The 21,691-nt window shown below is 39.9% G+C and overlaps 1 protein-coding gene across 1 annotated transcript in view; it reads right to left on the bottom strand.

Moving 5' to 3' along the window:
- Nucleotides 1-21,691, bottom strand: part of slit3 (slit homolog 3 (Drosophila)) — a 339,417-nt gene that overhangs the window by 50,553 nt on the left and 267,173 nt on the right. Inside the window, exons 15-20 of the mRNA XM_042492991.1 lie at nucleotides 20,469-20,619; nucleotides 17,281-17,355; nucleotides 14,823-14,966; nucleotides 12,498-12,641; nucleotides 7,480-7,643; nucleotides 2,712-2,844 (exon numbers count right to left, since the gene is read on the bottom strand). Coding sequence (XP_042348925.1) covers nucleotides 2,712-2,844; nucleotides 7,480-7,643; nucleotides 12,498-12,641; nucleotides 14,823-14,966; nucleotides 17,281-17,355; nucleotides 20,469-20,619 — 811 coding nt within the window. The remainder of the gene's footprint in view (nucleotides 1-2,711; nucleotides 2,845-7,479; nucleotides 7,644-12,497; nucleotides 12,642-14,822; nucleotides 14,967-17,280; nucleotides 17,356-20,468; nucleotides 20,620-21,691) is intronic.

Here is a 21,691-nt window from a genome sequence, read left to right on the forward strand (position 1 = left end):
AAAATAACTTCAGCACAAAACCCACTGTGAAACTTCAAGCTCTCTTTTTGCATTTTGGTTTGAGAGCAGACTAAACAAACAAAAAAGACTGTTTCATTGTATGTTTCGTACAATGGTTTGCACCTACTTGCACCTTGCTGTTATCTAGTTTTATATTTAGTTTATATTTACTGTATAGCCATTGTATTTGATATTCTGTATATGCTTTTTTTCTGGTATGTTGCTTTAGGACTAATTGCATTGCTTTATATCTGCACATAAACTTTGTATTGCAACTGCTGCACAGCAATTTTCGTACCGTATCATATCAAATCTTATCGCATCGTATCATATTGTATCTTGTCGTATTTTATCGTATCTTGTCACACGTTTTAGCATGCAGATCCTCTAACAGTGCCAGGCCAGATGTTGCCACCTGCTTCCAGTCTTTATGCTCAGTTAAGCTAACTGCCTCCCAACTGTAACTCCATGCTTACAAACAGATCAGAGTGGTATATTCTCATTTAACTGTGCAAAAAAGTGAAAATGTGTATTTCCCCAAATGAAAGAGTATCCCTTTAAGATACAAGCTATTCCTTTATTAGTCCACCAGATGAATGTGCCGTTACAGCAGCAAAGGGGATAGTGTAAAACAAGATGCATCAATAAAAAAACTAAAAGCAAGATAAAAGAACAAAAACTCCAATACAATAAGAAAAAGAAAGCTTAATACAAAAAAATATGATAAACTTTAAATAAAGAGCAAGGCTGACTATTTGTTTGACAAGAGCAATGTCTCATCTTTAAATTGACTTTTCATTTTAACTCAAGTTTGTTTTTATCTGATAGGAGAGAATAAAAGTAGCTCCTCTCAAAGAGAAAGAAAAGAAATATATTGATAGAAAAATGTATAGCAAATAAAGGTTGTGTAAAAACACAAATACAAAGACCTCCTTGTAAAGTAAATGTTTAGTTTTTCACTGATGTGATTCTTGCAACATAGTTACACTTTCTGCATAACTAAATGTTTGTGGAAGATTTTTTTTCTCTGAATTCATCAGACAGCAAATCAAAACTGGACACGATGACAAGATAACAAGTGTTGGGTTGTGAACCTGTCCGACTGACGCAGAGAGGAGTGTAACGACTCCATCATGTAGCTTTAAACACACATATTCCAACCACTGCAAACACACAACATTCACCTGCTGATCCTTCTGTGAGAAACAAACACATACACAAACATGCACACACACATTTTATGATCCCTTGGTCTCTGTTCCTCTCTCTCTCTCTCAGGTCATAAGTAGGTCATGTGGACAGTATGATGGAGTGTCTTCTTCAGCCTGATCAATACCTAATCACTGCTATTGACCCTGCAGAGCAGGCCTATTTCACAGCTAGAGGGGTTTCTGTGTGCGTGTGTGCACAATTATTCACCTCTCTGACATAAGATTGTGATCCTGCTTTTTTTCTCTAAATTTTCTAATCTCAATTAACATTTTAATATCCTTGTTTTATTCTACATCGATTCTAACAGTTACTATCATTATAGACATTTCCAAAAATCGAGCTCTTTCTTTGTTAAACAGATTCGTGCTCGCTTCAAATTAAAGGTATGATATGCAGGATTGTCAGCTACTATTGGTCCACTCTGGCCTCACGATTTGCGTTTGTTGGCGCTGTGTTTCTTGGATGCCTGCTGCTTATGGTCTGGCACCCGGTTGCTACCTTTTTCTAAAGCTCTGACCTCTTCAGAACGCCGTGGGGTTACGACCATAAACGTCCCGAACACAAAATATACAAAGAAAGTAAGTAAATACAGGGAGAGTCACTGCAGAAAAATACTCAGGCGCACACACCGCTGGTGGGTCATAAGTGATGGTTGAGAGGGATTACTTCTGTATGAGTCATTGTTTTTTATGAAAATCCTGCATAGTGCACCTTTAAACAAGCCAAATAATAATCACAAGTGTAAAAACTGTTTCAGATAATTACAAAATACAAGCATTTGTGTCTGTTTTGTTGGTTTAATGTAGTATGCTACAATCTATTTGAAAAAGGGCATCACATTATTGTACAAAAAACAAAAACCCTCCACAGCTCTGGAAAAGTTTTAAATATAATAAGGGGACCTTGGCTTCTTTAAAGGTATCTTTGGCATTATAACACTGAAAAGTGAATCTTCCTTAAAAGCAATTCACGAAATATTTTTAACAAAATAACCCAAGGACACTCTCTGGTATCTCCTCTCAGCTGTCTGTAACTACTCTGGCCGTCTTTCTGTCTCTTTCTGTTTGCCAATATAAAGTTTAACACAGTGTGCGACTGTGCGTTAAATAGATTAAAATACCTGCGGTTATTCACAGATTTATCAACATTCACACAAACACACAGACACACACAAGTACCTGCAGCACCCACTTGCCTACAAACCCATCAAGTCACACAGGAAGAAAGAGAAAGTGTGTGTGTGTGTGTGTGTATTCTCTAAATGGTTTGTTACTTACTGAAGCAGCAGAGGGCAAACTGCTGCATCAATATTGCACTGCAGCAATGTGTGACTGTGTGTGTGTGGTTGTGACTCTGCACGTTACTGGAGAGTAAGCATTGATAAAAATGCCCATGGTATGTTCACTGGCTTTTTGATGTCTGTGTATTTGAACAAAAAATGAATGTGTTCATCCTTCTGTTTCAGTCTGTGTGTGTGTGCGCGCGCACGTGTGACTCACAGCTCTGTGGTGTCCTTGGGAATGCCCTTGGGCAGAGAGTGCAGCCCTCTGTTGCTGCATCGCACCACGCCGTCTGTGCACGTGCAGACGTCAGGACAACCCAACGCAGGAAGACAACCATTATCCTCAGCACCTGGAGAGAGAGAGGGAGGGAAAAGAGACAGAGAGAGGGACATTAGACCGAGAGAAAGAGGGACACAGAGAAGGACAGATAAATTAAAGAAAGGGACAGAGGTGAGGGACAGAAAAAGAGCAACAGCGGGAGGAAAAATGGAGGAGGATGTGAGACGGATAGAGGGGACGGAGGCTGACGCAGGTTAGGGCGAAAGAGAAAAGTGAGAGCAACGAAAGAATAATAGAGGGATGCATAAAGATAACGACTGAACTGTAAGTGAAGTACTTGGTCAATTCCAATCAAGTCTGCACTCAGCACTTTTAAAGAGTGCTTTACAATCCATATCAAATGAGGGGCTGCTTCACTGCTGTGTGCAGTTCTGCATCTGGCTCAGAACCTGCAGGCAGGTCAGAGTGATATTAAAAACCCTCAGATGATTCTGGACAAACACTGAGCAGATGTTGATCGGACGGCCTGGAATAACTTTGCAAAGTCATGAAAATACAGCAACAAACTCAGCTGAAACATCTGCAGTCTTCTGCAGCTGTACTGCCTGCATTGTTTTTGTCATGTCAAGATGTAAATGTCCTTTTTAACACTGCATTATATCATATTCTTCTGGCAAAGTCTTTTTCTTAAGGCCCAGATACACCAAACAGACATCAAAGAACTGGTGGCAATGAAGTCTGACTGTTGAGGCGCCTCACTTTGTGTGTTTCTCGGCCAAAACGTTGCACTTGAACACACCGCAGAGACTACAGCCAACAGCAAACAGGGTCATACATTTTGCACCTGTGTGAGGGGAAATAACTTTCCATACCAGCAGGCAGCAGTAGTCTCTGTTCGTCATTCAAGATGGGAAACCGGAGGCCCAACAAGGTGGATTCAAGAGGCTTTTTGCCTTTATTTGATAGGACAACTTTAGCGGGACACACAGCATAGGACTGCAGGTTGGAATCAAACCCATGGCTGCTGCCGCAACGATCAGAGGGATTTCACTCACCACTGTGCTCTGCTATCTCCGACACCAAAAACAGCCGACGAGGGCAGAAAAGCCCCAACTGTGCAGGGACACACCACAAAAACAAGGGTGAAAAACTCACTGACGGCCTGCAAACGGCTGGGTTTGTCAGGGCCCTTTAAGATCCAGGAACGAGCCACTTGCTTTTCGTCTCTAAACTGCTGCCTTTAGTCTTGCTGTGGAAAAACTGTTTTTTAAAAAAACAAAAAAAGTTAAAGTGAACAGCTGTACTGTTAGAGAGACTGTTCAGGCTGTGCTGCTACGTTCCACACACACGCACATGTGCACACAAACATATGGCGGGGACAAAAAACATCTGAGTGATTGTAATCGTTTAACACTCAGAGATAAGAAGGATCACAGAACACAGAGTTGTTCTTGGCTTGAAACGCCCTCCATTTCCTTGACTGACTGACACACACACACACACACGCACACTTTTACAAAAAGCTTTAATCTAGCGCTGCAGTGTGTAAATAGTTGAACTGCGGTCCCAAATGTAAAACAAGCTGAGTTAAAACCATAATGAAGGATAATGACGACTGGACACAAAGCCAATCATAACAAAAGGCAATCTTGAGTTTTTTTTTTGTGTGTGTGTGTGTGTGTGTGTGAAGAGAGAATGAAAGATTAGGAATGAGAAAGTTTATACTCTTTTCTGCTCATATGTGGTTGTAAATTTGTGCCTTTGTGCCAATATGCCTCCGTTGACTGCGATGATGTACATGCATGAGCGTAAGTGTAAGTGCATGAGTAAGGTGCAGATTTAGTTTGTTAAATAGCGATCTCCCTCCTGTCCTATGGCCATTTCCTCGTTCACTTTGTAGTTCTCTAATTGTGCTAGTGTCTAAATGTCGAGCAAACGGGCACTTACATGCTTGTGTGTGGATCAGTGTGTGTGCAAGTGAATGTGTGTGTGTCTTATCTGATGTGTTTAGCTCTAGAGTCCACGGGGAGGTGTAGCCGTGGGCTGACTCACTCCACAGTCGGCTGATTGAACTAACATCCAAATGTGCGCTAAATATCTTCTCACAAATTCAATTAACTTTACCTTTCCCCCGGCTGCCTCTGGACAACTTAACAGTCATTTTACTCAACTATAAATAGAGCGGTCATGGGGACCTTGGTTATGTGTGTGTGCGTTTCTTTGCTTTTATTCTTTTGAGAACCAGCTTGAGATTTACACCTTCGGAGTGCGCAGGTTTAATCGTCGCCAAGAGGCTGTGTTGCCCCTGTTCGGTAGTTTGTTTGTCCGACTGCCAGCAGGATATCTTTAAACCTTTGAGGACAGTTGGGTGTTGAGCCAAAGAATAATTCATTTTAATGTTGGTGAGAATCCATATCTTTGATTTCTATCACCACGCAAAAGTTGTTAGACTATGATATGAAAAGAATCCATATTGAACTAAAGGTTCACAAGGTCAAACTATACCTATATAAAGTATTGCACTTAAAGTGATCGAAGGACTAGAAAAAGTGCTATAGAAGTCCATCAAAGTCCATTTACCAGATTAAATAGTATGGTTTAAGGGAAAATGCATGTGTTCGGGAAGTAACACGTACGACTAGATGGCAACAGATAATGTGATATAATTATGCTGTTGTGAACATGGTCCTTAAGTAATCAATAAATCAATAAAACCGCTATTTTCTGTGAAGCCGTGCAAGATAAACAAAGTTTTCTTCACAAATTCAAAGGAACACTGCATGACTAATTGTTATGCATGTGGTAATTTTGTGAGTGAAGTGTTCCTTTAATGTCATAAAAGACAGTTAAATAGTGATCAAAAGTCTTTATCTTTAGCAAAGCTCCAGTTTTAACATATGTGGCCGCTGTCAGGTCCTCATAAAGACAGAGGTACAAGGGCCTGAGTGTGATATCAGCCATTCAAATTTATTTTTGCACAGCTTCGTGAATGTAAAGGTAGATCCTGTGTGTGTGTGTGTGTTTGTGTGTGTGTGCGCGCGTGCCTGCATGCGTGTGCAAGATTCAAGACTGAATATTAAGATCTGATACCATCTTAGTTTCCTTACTCGAGCCAAGCCCGGCTAACTACTTTCCAAACTCATTTTCAGTAAATGGTTGCAGCACAGCTACAGGAAATTAGAAAAGTGTAATGAATTCAAAGAAACTCAGGAGGGGGAGAGAGGGAGAGAGGGAGAGAGGGAGAGAAAGAGAGAAAGAGAGAAAGAGAGAGAGAGCGAGATGGAAAGAGAGAAAAAAGAGGGATCGGAAGGAGTTTAAAGTTTAACGCTATAAAGAAAGAAAAAGGGGAAAAAGAAACAAAGATGTAATAGACAGGAGAGCCAGACCACACTTTGTCTGTGGCGTCAAACTTGGCGGCTAAGACGACGGCCTGAGTCGCTATAGGCAGGGATCGCCGTGGTAACAGCAACGTCACTGTCGAAACCACAAGCTGATGTCATCTACGGCTGCTGTTTGCCAGTAGTTTGTGATCATTCTGTCCTCACAAAACCCTGCTGTGTGTGTGCGTGTATCTGCTGGCTTCATGGGATGATGGAAGTTTTGCAATGAGCGTCTGGAGGGATTGTTAAAGTTTGACACAAAGAGACGAGAATCAGGACTGAAGATGTGTTCCCTTCAGTCCGACGCAACGCAGAAGACTTGAGGTCCCTGAGGAAATGACTAAATTTCATCATGACATCAGTTAAATTATCATGAGAACAACTGATTTTCCTCAGGGCAATTAGGGCGCTCACTGTAGATGTAAAAATTCAGTTGTAGCCTTATAAATAGCACTCTGCAATGACCTTTTTCTCACCACCCGATGCTCCGCTGCAGCAGGAATTTCCAGGAATTTCACAGCTTCATTAGGCTTATTTTCCTCCCTCCCATTACCAACCTTAACACCTCACAAAAGAGACTTCAAAAAAACTTTATTAAAAGTTGTGTTGGGCTTTATCACCAAACATAAAATAACCTTCCTTTGGAAATTTCCTCCTTTATGTGTTTCTTGAGAAAATGCAGAATGCATTCAGTAATTGGGAAGAGTAAACATGATTCAAAGACACATTTAATGTACCTTTCAATCACCTGACTCGCGCTCTTATCTGTACAGGACACATGGCTGCTGAGTGACACATGTCATCTGTTTCAGGTCTCAGAGTGTGACCTTTCTCATTTCCTTAAATTTATATTTGTGCCCAATAAATATGCACGGTAGTGTTTCTCCTGCTCGCCCCGCCTGCGAGTTACCGCTCAGCTCATGTACTTTACGTTGTGATGACGTCACAGATTTTTGAAACACTTTTCTCAACTTGAGCAAAGTTTTTCAAATATAAAACCATCGTTGCTCAAAAATTCATGATAGAAATATTCATAGTTGACCTTATTTGCAGTTGCACTTTTTATTATTATCATTAATAATAATATTAATTAGGATTTTCTGAGGGATGTGCAGCCATTGTTTTAGGACACTAAACACCCCTCAGAACTTCATAAACCAATCCTTTACATTTTGCAAGTGTTGCTTTCTATCTAAATTTAGTGTTAATCCTCTTTTAGCATTGTTTATAAGTAAACTCTGTTATCTCTAATTATATTAAAGGAGCCAGAAAGAAAAGACAACATTCACATCGGAGTACGTGCAGAGTGAGAGAGAGAAGCTCACCGTCACATGTGAAGTCTGGGGTGGCCACATCCTGGATGGGGATCTCCTTCAGGAAGGCTGGCTTCTGGCAGCGAGGGTTTCCACTGACCACCCTGGTCTTCTTCAGCCACTGACCCAGCCAGGCCAAATGACAATCACACACATATGGGTTGGACAGGAGGTTACTATGGAAATAACAAGGGACACAGAGAGAAACAGGGTCAATGCAAAACAAGAAACAGACACAAATGTTGGAAGCTTCTTGAACATGTTGCTGTGCAATTATAGTAAAAGCACATAGACAATATAATGAAGTTATAACTGAAAAAAATATATATATTTAATAAATATTTTTCCCTGAATTTTGCCCCCATAAAAAAATTTTGCTGCATAAATTCTTATCAGATACAGACACGATCCATAATAAGACTGTGGCTTACGAAAACAACAAAGAAGGGACACAAGAAAAAAAAAAAAAGATTATCAGCTGCTTATTTCAAGAGCTATTCCCAATAATAAAATTCACAGTTTGTATGCTATACTATACACTGCAGACGCACAAATATAACTATTGTTTTCTGGTCAGTAATACACTTGAATACATTTTGATGGAAGACAAAGAGACGGGGAGAGAACGGCAACAAAAGAGATGCAAAAAGGAAAAGGTTATCAGGTATTTTTATTCATTTTGTGAAGCAGAAGAAAGATGGAGAATGGAAAGGAAAGGTGGCAGAATGAGACTTTGTGAAAGAGAGAAAGAAAAGAGAAAAGGTTATCTGTATGTTTTATTCTTTTTTGATCAGCCCTCATTGCATTTTGTTGCTTCTGTAACGCTGCTCATGTAATATTTATGCTGAACCACATTTAAACTGGAGGAGGCTTCAGCAGCAGCACACAGACAGGCGCTGTACTCCACTACATTATCTGCTCAGCTCACTGACGTTTTACATTCAATACAGTTTAGTGGTTACTTAGAAACTATTTTTTCCCAGATTTATTCCTTCAAAAAAATATAAGAGGAAAACTTAGGCCACGTCCACACAGACATGTTTTTTTTTGTTTGCTTTTTATTTCCCCCGCCAATCATTTTCAAAATAATTCTTGTCCACATAAGCACCGTTTTAAAAAAAATCTCTGTCTCATTAAAATTACAAAAACACAACTGAAGTGCTGTAAAGAGCACGGCGAGCCAAAAAGCTACAATATAACTGTAACCACACAGAGAAGAAGAGGGTGTTGGCCAATGAAAAGCCTGAAAAAATTACCATGAGGCTTCCTCTGACGCTCGTTCCGACATCTCCGCACATCAGTATGGAGTAACAGTACAATAATGTGTAAACTTCGTAACGTCTAGTTAGCGAGGTGAGAGCCAGCACTACTGTGGTCAAGTCCGCCTTTGCACAAAATGTCACATCATTTGTTATGTCTCACAAAGGAGATGAAGGCGCACACTCTGATGTTGTGAGCCAAAAACATCAACCCCTTTTACAATGTACCATCACCATTCTCTATTATAGGTACGATTGAGGAATGGGGGACAGAGTTGTCTTGGAGGAAGTAACAGCACCAAATCTGTGTGAAAGGTGCAGGTGCAGAAGCGGATGGGTGTGACGTTTTGACGATGTTCATGTGTGTGACGTACCGACGTGAGATTTAAAAGCAGCTAGCAGCATTTAGCAGATACGTCAAAGAAGAGGGCAGCAGCCAAAAATGTACGCAAATTAGGGAGACAATGAGGTCCAGAGCTCCTTAGGGCGGAGATACACTTGCTATTAACTCGGCGTACGCATGATGTCTGCCGCGAGTCCCCTGTGTCGGTTTGGTGCGTCGGCTGTGAGCATCCTAAAAAATGTGAGCGACGCAGCAGATGCAGTATGTACAGAAGCGACGGGGCAGTGTAGAACAGCAGCAGGCATGCAAAGGTACTGGTGATGCTTTTCATCATCAATCTCTCACATTGGCAGCACGAGAGACACGTACTCCCCGTCGTCCCAACAGGCTTGATTTAGAGGCCTTACGTTCCACCGATGTTTTCGCCACTGTGTCCTTTTCTGCCTTGATCTCAGCATTAACATGACAGTAACCTCGAGTGTCGCCATGTCTGTTGTTTACATCCCACACATCTAGTAGTTAAATATGGCCTGAGCTCTCTCTGCCCTCTAGAGGTATCCGAGGCAACTATATATACAAAAATGCTCATGACGCAGCCAGACACAGCCAGACATGATTGCGAACGCAAGGTTAATCAGCGACTATATCTTCGACCTTTCCGTCTGAGCAGACAGGAAACTCCTGTTACTGCCATGTTATGCCACAATTACTGTTAAGCAAGCAATGCTGACTCGTATGTTTTATGTCACACTACTGCTGTTTTAAATGTCACAACGATCGTACCGCTTTTACTTTGTGATACCGGTCTGCTGTCTAAAATTACACACTGGAGCAGCACGACGCCTGCATTGTTCGCTTCTGTATAAAAATGAAAAGGCGGTGAAAAGAGGGTCTTCTGTATTTCCCATTTTTTGTCAACACAAAAAACAGATGTTCTGAGAATCTTCACTCTGGGCTGAGTTTTACAAAGCCTTTGTTTTTGTTGACCTAAAATGCAGTTTGCGTGTGGGACAACAGGCCAAAACACAGAGAAAAAGCTGCCTGTTTAAATGCGTACAGGACATTAGGGAATGAAATTTTACTGATGACTCACACGTGTCTCTTTAATGACGATGGTGTGCCTCCATTTCATATCTAGACGTGAAGGTGACGGAAAGTCTTCCACTGTGTCTGCTGAACTAACAAGCCTGCATGTTGCTGTTTGTGCTACAATATTAATGGGGCGCTGCTATAGATAGGAACGAGTTATTTCCTCATTTCCTTGTAATGAATTGACCTCACTGCCTGGCAACCAGACCTTTGCTAAATCCCTTCCTTCCTTAACAATGTGTTAATCTTTTAATTAAACGGACAAAGTCTATTGGGAAACAATGCACTACAAATGGAGACTGATATTAGAAATAGTAGGAGTGGGAGAAAAACTGCAAAGATAAGGAAATAAACAGAGAAAGTGTTAAGAGTGGAAGCTATAGAAATAAAAAAGGCAGGTGTTGCATACAAATTCAGGTGTTACAATGAAAAACTGAGGCTTTAAAGAGAATGAACAATAAATATGACAGGGATGATGGTAATATAATATGTCCAATTTTTGTAGTGATAATCACCATCAGCCCCTCTGAGCAAACCAGAGTTTATGCAACTACGCATCCATTCATCCTCCCTCTCCACCATCTCCATTTTCCGTCTCTTGTCTCCCACTTTTCCTCCCAAAAGACTCAAGTAAGAACTTGAATCGAAGATGACAGGTACACAGCAGGACAGAGAGCGACAACAAAAGGCAGAACAAGGGAAGGAAGCACAGAGGAAAAGACAAAGAGAGTAGAGAGGATGTGAAGAGACTTTTTTTTAGCTTGGCATGTCTGTGTGTTCACAGTAAGAAAAAAAGATATAAAAATCAACCTGTAATGTTTTATTAAACTGGAAAAAATCTATTATTTACAACCTTCACATCTGGGCGGTCAGAAGATTGAAGATGAAACACACACACACACACACACACACACACACACACACACACTCCTTCCTAACAATAATCTTATGTGGCAGGTTAATACTTGTTGTAACTTTACTTCATGGTACTTGTTTCTGTATTTCTCTGCACAAGCTGAATACTGGTCAACACCTTACACACATGTACTGTACTTGAATACACACACACTCACACACACACACACAAACACACACATAGTTAGGGGTGGAATGTACAACGTATATTTATTCAAGTACAGTACTTAAGTATTTTCTGATCAAGTCAGTTTATACTTTTACTCCACTACATTTTAGAGCAAAATATTGCACTTTTGACTTCAATAAATTTATTTCACAGCTTTAGCTACTATACGGATTAAGATTTTTGCACAAAAGAATATACGAAGAGTTTATAGAACATGATGAATACAAATTAAATTAAAAAATACAAGTACTGCTGCAATAATTAGTTAATTAATCACTCAGTCGACAATTAATTGCCATGTAGTTGATAAACATTTCACTATTTATTTATTTTTTTTGTTATAATTTTGTGGGTATTCTTTGGCCTTTTTAAAAAATTTTTTTTTTGTTTTTTGGGTTTTTCTTTTTTATTGTGTTTCTAATGTAATTTTTAGTTTGTTTTTTCCTATTGTTTTTAAATAATTTTGACTGTTTTTTAAATTTTCTTTTTATAATTTTTTTGTGTTTTCTTTTTCTAACAATTTTGACCTTTTTGGGGTGTTTTTTTCTTCATCTTTTTTTTTTTAAACAGTTTTGATTATTTGTTGTGTTTTGTTTGCTAGGTTTTTTTTTCCTGCATTACTTTTACTTTTTATACTTATCGCTTTAACTTAAGCACAATTTTCAGTGCAAGACTTTTACCTGTAACAAGGTATTTTTACAGTGTGGTATTAGTACTTTTACTCAAGAAAAGGATCTGAATACGTCCTCCACCACTGCACATAACATTAATGAATACACCATCCAAGAATTCATGTCTTGGTTGCAGCAGGTGTGTTCATCTTCGGGAGGATAAAAACAAGCTTGCAGATGCTGCATGTGTTTGTGTGTGCAGATGCTGAGATATATTTAGCTTTGATAACAAATGTCCTGGGATCCAGACCAATGTAGTCGATAATGATGGAGAGCATCTGTGAGGAGAACAGTGTCCAGAGAGCAACATGTGTGCAACTGTGTGTGTTGCAGGGTAGATAACTCCCACAGCGGAGCTAGACTCTGAAAAATTCGAGGGTAGAGACAGAGAAAGAGGAAAAGGAAGGGAGTGATGAATAAAAAAATAGACACAAAGAAGAGGGAAGATTCTGCCAGATTTAAAGAGAGACTGTGGTACACGTTGAGAGATAGTGAGAACAATAGGATGCTGATGAAAAAATAAAACATAAAAATGAGAAAATAAGCAGTGTGGGGTGGGAGAAAAGCCGTCAGCTGACACTTACATGGTGGACAGGGAGTGCAGGGTGGAGAAGGCTCCTGGGGCGATGCTGGAGATCCGGTTGTCATACAGCGACAGCAGACGCACTGAGCTCAGACCCGTAAATGTGCTGTTGTCAATGCAAGTGATCTGGTTGCTCCGCAGCATTCTGCAAAACACACACAGAGTATCTATTTAATAAACAAAAAGCCAAAAGTAACTGCAAATTTAGCTTCACCGTGAAGACTAGGGATGAGAATAAAATCTTTAAAGCAAAAACTCCAGGGTCTCATGCTAAGACCTCATCACCCAAATCTCAAATCAGTTTTGTTAAAGCTTAAACTTTAACCCACTGAAACATGAGAAAATTATTTTATATTATGTATTCTAATATTTTCTTTAAAAACAGGGGGATGGCAACGAGCTACTTAACAAGACATACACCCCGAAAACAATAACAGAAAAAAAAAGTTACATGAAAATTCCTTGAACATAAACAAAAAAAGAGTTAAAAACAAACAAAAACATGACCTTGAAGAAGTGCTGAAAAAAAGTTCAGTAAGACAATCAATATAAATGTATTGTAGTTATAAAGGTATAGTTTTCTTTACATTTTGTCCCTATTTTTGGACAGTTTTCTAATAATCCTCCTGTCTTTTTAAATTAATTTTTAGGTAAAGTTTCTTACAATTTTTGGGACATATCTTTTCAAGTTAGTCATTGGCTTTTCCCCATGTTTTCAGAAGAAATCAAACCAGTTTGCTGAGTTTTCAAAGGGTCATATAGCTTGTAAAAGGCATCTGAACGGAGGACAAGAAATGTGATGTCGATCCAGGGTTAAACTGATGACTCAAGAATTTATTATGGTCTTCATTTTTCTTTTACTTGAGAAATGTTTGTGACTGGCAGTTTTGACTATTTGTCAGGAAAAGGTTGCTATTGAAACTGTTTATAAAAACAGTTCAATAAAAAGATACTTTGGTGGATAAAAAGAGACACAAAGGGGGAGCTGGAACATTTTCTATTACATCAGTCAAAAGCAAAAGATAAAACAGAGAGTGGGGGTAAATTCAAACCAGTCCCCACAGGACGACCGTGACAGAGTCTGTAATATGACATTAGCTTTTGACATGTGGTCACGTGGGACAAGGCTAACTAAGTTAGTTAGCATTAGCAATCTCTGGGACAGGCTAACCTAGTTAGCAAGGCTATTACTGGAGCAGGGAGCCTCTTAACATAATACAGAGACAGCCATGATGCCATTAGAGAGTCATTAGCCGGCATATAAATATATACATGATAGCATTAGCTAGTCATTACTGAGCATACACAGACAACATTAGCTCTTGACTCTGTATGCTATCCTGTAACCCCTAATTGGACGCTAGCCTATTGACGGTGGGTGCCCAAATTAGAGGAACAACAATATGCTGTCATTAGCTTTGATTTCAGAGCGAGTGAGTAAACAACCCTGGTCCTCTATTTTTAGTCTGGAGAAGAGAAAAGTTAAGTCCGCCGTAAATCAGATGTGTGTCACAGTCTGCATGATTAAAGGTGTCAAATGACAACACAGTTTAGGAAATATGAACAAGACAGCTAAAATATAAATCATTAAAAGTATTGCAATGGAAAGGTGGAGCATCATTATGTCATTCTGGTCAAAAATGACATTTTTTGGTACATGGCTTGCTCTATCGAGTGGACAAATATCCAGCATCTCCTGTGCTTTTTTTTTCTTAACAACAGTGCAGTGTATTTGCCAAAAACAAACAAAAAAAATCATTTTGAAATAACCAAAGCAGAATCCCCTAATTTCACCTGAGGTTCTCTGACATGACCCCTTTATAATTTTGCAATCAAATTAGTTTCCGAATGAGGGTATGAGCTCAAGATTTAAAAAAAAAATAAAATAAAAAAAAAATTAAAGACTTGCCACCTGTCCAATATTATGAATACAATTCATTTAACAGGACACCAAATCAACTTTTAAGTTATTTTTCTTGGTTTTACACTCTGTTAAGTTACAGTCTTTTGCATTTGTAGGCTAACACAGATTTTAGGTTATTTCATAGCTCCTGCTTTTGACATTTATTCACTCCTGGATCAGGGGCATCTGCTTTGTTCTTTCTAAAGTGTTTTTTTTCGTTGTAGGAAAAAACATGCAGTTACATATTTCAAAATCATTAGCATTACAGATCTGCAGAATGATGGGAGGAACATTTGAATTTGTGGGGTTAAATGTAGCCTGATAATAACACAATGCAGACTTCATACCACAGAAATATAGTACTGAATGCACACACACACACACACACACACAAACACACACACTAATGCAAACCAGACTTACAGAGTTTTTAGTCCACTGAGGCCTTTGAACATGCGTCCCTGCAGTCCAGTTAGCTTGTTCCCCGTTAGCAGCAGCTCCAACACTCCACCCGCTCCATCAAACGCACCGTCACGGATGTCCCTCAGCTTGTTGTTGCTCAGGTTGCTGCAGGAAGGACAATAAAAATATGATGCACAAGTTTTGCTGTTTCAATATAAAGTTTCTCTGCCTCTGCCCTATAAAGTCTTCCAGAAGGCCAGAAAAACCACACATGCAAATAAGTGTCACATAAACACACACACACACACAAAATATTCCCACTTTAATTGTAATAATCAATCATGTCCCTTTAACTAATAAATGTTAACTCTTCCCTCCTTCATCTTAATGTCCTCGTCTTGTACAACAGATATTCTGATAACAGCTTACAGCCATCACTATAACTCTTTACACTATAGAGCACACACACGCATGTGCACACACACTCATACTCGTAAAAGAAAATGAGACAAGTGGTCACAGAGAACTGAAAACGATCGCTATCTCTCTTTGTTGCGCACAAAATGAGAAAAATGAAAATGAAAAGAGAGCATTTGGCCACAGAGACAATAACTTGAGATGATAGCTATCGCAACTACTGTAGCTTTCATTCATAGCCAGTTTTCTGTTTCCTCTTATCAGCTTTATGGAGGAGGAGGAGGTGGAGCAGGAGCAGAAGGAGCAGGAGGAGAGGAGAAACACGGAGAAACTAAGAGAGGAGATGAAGGAGAGGACTCAAGAAGAGGAGAGGAGAAACAAGGAGAGGAGAAATGTGGAGAGGAGAGATGAGGAAAAGTGACAAGAGAGGGAAAAGAGGAGAGGAAAAGGAAAGGACACAAGGAGAGGAAAAGGAAAGGACACAAGGAGAGGAGACAAGGAGAGAAGAGGGAAAGGTGGACAAAACAAGAGGAGAGGAGAGAAGATGAAGGAGAGGAAACAAGAAGAGAGATCAAAAAATTAGATGTTCAAATGGACTTAAAAAAAGAAGATGATACATAAAAAGTAACAGAGCAGATGTAAGGATAACAGAAAATGTGGGGCGAGTAGAGGAGAGAAGGAGATGAAGAGGAAAGGGAAGGAGATGAGGGAAGGAAAATGGAAATGAGTGCTGGCCAATCTATATCGTCAGTGACACTGCTAGATGGTTAGCAATTTCCTCTACAATAAATCAACTTCTGGTCTCTGCTCTGTCTTTCTCTATCTCGCTCTGACACACACACACACACACACACACACACACACACACGCACACACACACACACACACACACACACAGTGAGGAGGTTGTAGATAAGGAGTGACTGTAAATCTGAACCGAAGGCCCATCTTCTATTTCCATTTAATATTCGCTTCCTCCATACCTCCCACCCATCCTTCCTCACTCTCCAGCTCTCTCCTCCTCCTCCTCCTCCTCCTCCTCTCTAACTTGTCCTCCTCTTCCTTCCCTCGATCACATCTCTCCCATTTTCCCTTCTTCCCGCTTGCATGTATGTTTTTCACACTCCTCCCTTGTCCTCATCCTTCCTTTATAACTTCTCCCCTCCTTCCTTTCCTTTGTTTCATTCTTCCTTTCCTTTCTCTCTCTTAACTTTTTGCATCCCTTGTTGCTGTTCATGCTCCTTTTCCATCTGTTCTGGTCCATCTGTTGGTGTTTCAGTCATTTTGTGATTGCAATGCTATTCTTTCCTCCCTTTACTGGGGATATATAGAACAGGGAGACAACTAGGTTTCACATATTTGGTCCTCTTAACCTCCTTTATTTAGTATGAACTGTGAAAATGTGTGACAAGTTAAAAAAGATAATACTAAAGTTTAGTTTATAAAAAGCTTACCGAGTTCATGATTTGTGTCATTAAAATCTGTCATAAGATTAAAACTAGGGCTGTCAAATGATCAATTGTTTATTTCTAAGTAATAGCAGAATTAATCCCATTTTTTCAATTTTATTATTTTGCATTTCAAAACAGGAATGAAGTCTATATTGACAGGGTGAAGCAATTCTTACCAGACTGTTTTAATCAAATGGCAGAAATAAAGTGCATGGTACTATCAGAGAGTCGGCATGTCTATAAACGGGAGACTCATGGGTACCCATTAAACCCATTTTCGTCCAGATATTTTGAGTTCAGAGGTCAAGGTTAATTATAATTATAATAATAATAGTAATAATAGAGCTATATATTTATTCACATTGTCAAGCATGGAGTAAACATTGGATTGATTTTAATAACTTTAAGAAAGCTTACTCAAAGTGTGCACTGTCCGGCTGTATTTTCTGGAAAAATAGACGTATCGGATTGGGACTCGATATTAGCAGATACTCAGAATTAAATGACTTGGATTGGGATCGGGGGCAAAAAAACGTCATCAGGACATCCCTTTTATAAAAAATAACTGCAAGAACAAACATAAATGAGAAGCAAATGAAAAGTTTACGTACATCTTCTTCAAGTTAGGCAGCTTCTTAAATGTCCCCGTGGCCTCCAGCACGGCAATGTCATTGTCGTTTAACCGCCTAAAGAAAGATAGTTAGAGTGAGTTAGACATTAATTCTTCCATGAAACAAACTGCTTGGAAGTCAACACACAAACACACACACACACAAAACGAGATGGAGCAAGAAAGGCCGCAAGTGAGAGGGGCAATGACCGCATGAAGGTTAAGAGGCCTTTAGTGACTGTTGAAGTATGATGCGCCGCAGAACCAGAGAGGGGAGGAGAGAATAATTAAACATATTGGAGAAGAGAAGACAAGAGCAATGAATCTTTTCTATGCAGCCATCAATACTCACACTGCCCCAAGCCGAGAGAAAACAGTTTGAGAGATAGGAAGCTCGACATCTGCTTTATTGAGGTAATTTGTACTAAAAGTGCGTTGCTAAAAGGATGCTCTTTGTGTATGTGTGTGTGAGAGAGTGTGTGTGTAAAAGAGGTAGAGAGAGAGGAATTGGGGGGAAGAAAGTGAAAGTTCAGCTGGAGGGGACACTTTCTAATGAGATATAGGGGGACTTAAAAGATGGATCCACCTGGATTACGCCAAACATGTTGCAAAGTCCGGTGTGAATCAGTGACACGTCGAAAACAGCTGCTGCTGGGTTCACATTCATATTGTTAAATGCATTTATATATCTATAAGAGTATAGATCAAACAAAGGCTGTAATCACATATTCAGCATCGACACTTAACAGCTAAATTTAGAGCATTTTGAAACAAAAATCTTAGATCATCTCACAGTTGTGATTGCTGAGTACCATTTCCAGGAGCCAGCATATGATTGAGGGCTGCACTGTTAATGTGCACACACTATTTTTAATTTATAACTTTTAAGACATAATTACATTCACAAGTATTTCATAGCTGGAAAGATTTTTTTTATCTATTTATTTATTTTAATAAAATCAGCATGTCCATGCAGTAGAAAGGCACAAATAAACACAGGAAAAGAGCTGTGGCATTTGCTTTTGCTAAAAAGGTAGAAAACCTTCAACTACCAGAATACATTGAGCTCGCCCAATAAATGCTCGACTGGTGGATAATATAATGCAAGCTTGGCCGTTTCTCCATAGGACACAATATGGTACCTGGCTGGTAACAAGTGATCTCAGATTACAGCCAAACAGGACACTAAAATATGTTTCAGAAGACATTTCAGGCCAGAAACAGGCAACTCCGCAACAAAATCTCGGTTTATATTTGATCAAGACTGAAACGTTTTATTGTTTGATCAAATTTTTTTACACAAAACAGGAAACAGAATGGCACCCACTTCTTATTTACTAATTCTTATATTACAGTATTTGGTGGTAGGCATGTAAAATTGCAGAAGGACAATTTGTAGTTGTTTAATTTTAATATTAAATCTCACTTTGGTCTGAGTTTATAAGAGAAAAAGAAAGGGGAACAGCTCTCGCTTGTTCCACATCTATACTGTTCATGTCTATGGTGGCGGGCATCTGAAAATGCGGAAGTTCACTGCAGTTCATTTACACATACCGCCCACACTGATATGATACAAAGCTGGTTGAAAAACAGCAGAGAATCCCTTAAATTCTTTGTACTCATTGAACACTTTTAAGGCCGTTGTCAAGGATTTTTGTGGCTAGTGGGAAGAGTCGCCAGGAAAGACAGAAAGATAGACAGAAGAGAGAAAGAGAGTGAAAATATATAAGCCTTCAGCTGAGCCACAACCTCCTCTGATTTCCCCTGATAAGGCAGGTTACACGGGGCACAACTGGCGGCGTGTGTGTGTGTGTGTGGCCTTCAAAAACCCCACTGGTCAGTTATGTTCTTAAGGCAAGAAAAAAAGAGAGGGTGTCGAAAAAAGTATAAAACTTTGATCTGCCCTCTAACCAACCATAAAGGACAAAGTTTATGTTTTTGACATGAAGCACCTTTGGGAACAGATAGAGAGGGAAGGAGGGAGGATACGAGGGCTCACACAGAGAAACAGAAGCAGAGAGAGAGGAGAGAAAGAGGAATCGGGGGCTAATGGTCTGTGGGATACTGGCATTATTAGTTATCTAAAGTGGCAGCCACGGTTGAATTCACCATTATACAACTAACCTCCCTAAGCAACCAGCCTGCATCTGCCTGGATGCTGCAGTGGTCCCTTATTCTGCAGCTATTCTCCATTAGCAGCACAAGCTCTACATCCTTCACCTACATTTTAAAGCTGTGAAGTGATTCAGCATTATTAGGTAAAACCTTGCCTCTGGCTGGATTCCCATTTCCTGTGTGGAAATATTAGCTTATTGAATATTCGATCAAGTGCAGGTGCTGAAAGTATAATGGAGCTGGCTGATTTTAGCGACAGCACACTTTTCTTGTGTCGCAGTTTTGGATGATAAATCCAGTTTTTGGTCTAGGTCGGTGTGTATTTTATGACTTATGAGCATTCTTTTAAGTCTTTGACCTTTTAAATCACATCACAGACATCTAAAATTACGCTCTATTTTCTTGAGCTCACATCAATTATGAACACCTGTATTATGATAATTCCTCTTCATGGTACTTCACCGCTTTCATACATGCTAAGATGTTGATTTTGTCGAGCAGATTCTGAACACACACAGACTTTTTAACCTTTTTCTCAATCAGATTATGGTATTCCTGTTGCGTGTTATCTGTTACTCCCTCTCCATTTTTCAGCGGTAAAATGAATGATCCATGGGACTGCTCAGTATTCTAGTGTGAGACCCTTCACCAGACATGATGATGGCTCCTTTGGGACTTTGAGGGAGATGGAAAAGACTGTTGAGAGGCATTTTGGTCTGAGAGCTAAAAATGAAAAGTGACATTCATGATACGGCTCTGAGAGACAGGGAGACAGAGAGAGAAAGGCAGACGTGTGCGCGTGCATTGCATATGTACATGTCTTTGTTTGCATGGAAGACCGTGCCCGTGCATGACTGCATGTTTCCATGTGTATAAGGCTGTTCGTTTTGGTGTGTGCCTGAGAAAGAGAAAAACTTCTTGACAAGCCTGTGGCATGTTGAAGGATGTGTGGTGGTTTACAGTTTCAGGTTAGAGCAGTCTAACACATGGCGCTCAATCTGATATTTCATCATGTGTTCAAATACAATATACAGCATGTGCGTGCATGTAAAAAGGAAACACAGGGTGACTTACAGGTCTGTGGTGTGTTCGGGGATGTGTGGAGGCATACGGGTCAGTTTGAGATTGGAGCAGTCGACCACAGTGCCTTCACAGCGACATTTCTCCGGACACACCAGGTCCTGGAAACACTCCCCGCTCAGACGGCTGCGGTAGTCCTCCTGACCTGCAGAGGAAAGCCGGAGGGATAGGCCAAAAGAAGAGAGAAGGTGAAACAGAAAAAACAGGATGGGAGGACAGACAAAAGGGTAGACAGTAGGCAGAAAGGGGAGAGAAGAAGAATGGCGAGGTAAAGTAGGTCAACCGAAGGAGACAGAAAGCAAAAGGGGAAAAATGGAGGGCAAGAGAGAAAGAAAAGACCAGAGACAGACAGATCTGAATGTTAAATTCTGCAGGCGTATTAAAAATGTTTTTATTTTTTTTACATGTGTCCTGATCCTATGTAAACCTTATACAGAACATATCATCCCAATAAATATACAGCCACGTCAAAACTCTTGCCTCCATTTATCAATCTCTGTCTTAAGTGTTTCTCATTTGAGTTTAATTGTTTGGAAAATTTCACTTTTGCTCTAATTTCAGCTGTCAAAGGTTGTATAATTCTCAACCAGTCATTTGCAAGACATGAGTAAACTGTATCTACCTCATCTATTAAAAAAGGACAGGCGGCATGCTGCTGCAGTACTGTACTGTGGAGGATGCACCGGGCTGATGCAGTAAATCAAATTAACAAACAGATATCCGTGCGGTTTTATGGAATCGTTCTGTTGATAAATGTGGTTTAACCCCGGATGTTTTTATTTTAAAAGGTGAGCCAGAGACCACTTCTGTTATTTAGATATAATCTGAGCAGATATTATTTATGACTGCCAGAGCCTGTGGAACGGAGCTGGTTTACATCACGTAGCACTTGCATTTGTACACCACGTACGCTCTTTATTGTTCTCACGGTTATCATTACCTCTCTCTCTCTTTCAAAACTCTCTCGTCTATCTGTTCTCTGTCAATTGAACCTTCTCTGTATTTCACCACCCTCCTATCAGACTGCTTTTATATTGGCTCTTCTTTCATCCACTGTCTCCACTCTTTCCTGGCACGCACCTTTTATGTCTCAAATGCTTTCTGCTCGTCATTGTTAAAGAAGTGAGGCCACCTACTGAGGGGTAATTTGCAATGAAGAACCTTAATTTGAACCCAGTAAATGATCACTGCTTTTTGAATGATGTCTATCTGCTGAG

The sequence above is a fragment of the Plectropomus leopardus genome, chromosome 9, assembly GCF_008729295.1.
Source record: "Plectropomus leopardus isolate mb chromosome 9, YSFRI_Pleo_2.0, whole genome shotgun sequence".
Classification (NCBI taxonomy): Eukaryota; Metazoa; Chordata; class Actinopteri; order Perciformes; family Serranidae; genus Plectropomus; species Plectropomus leopardus.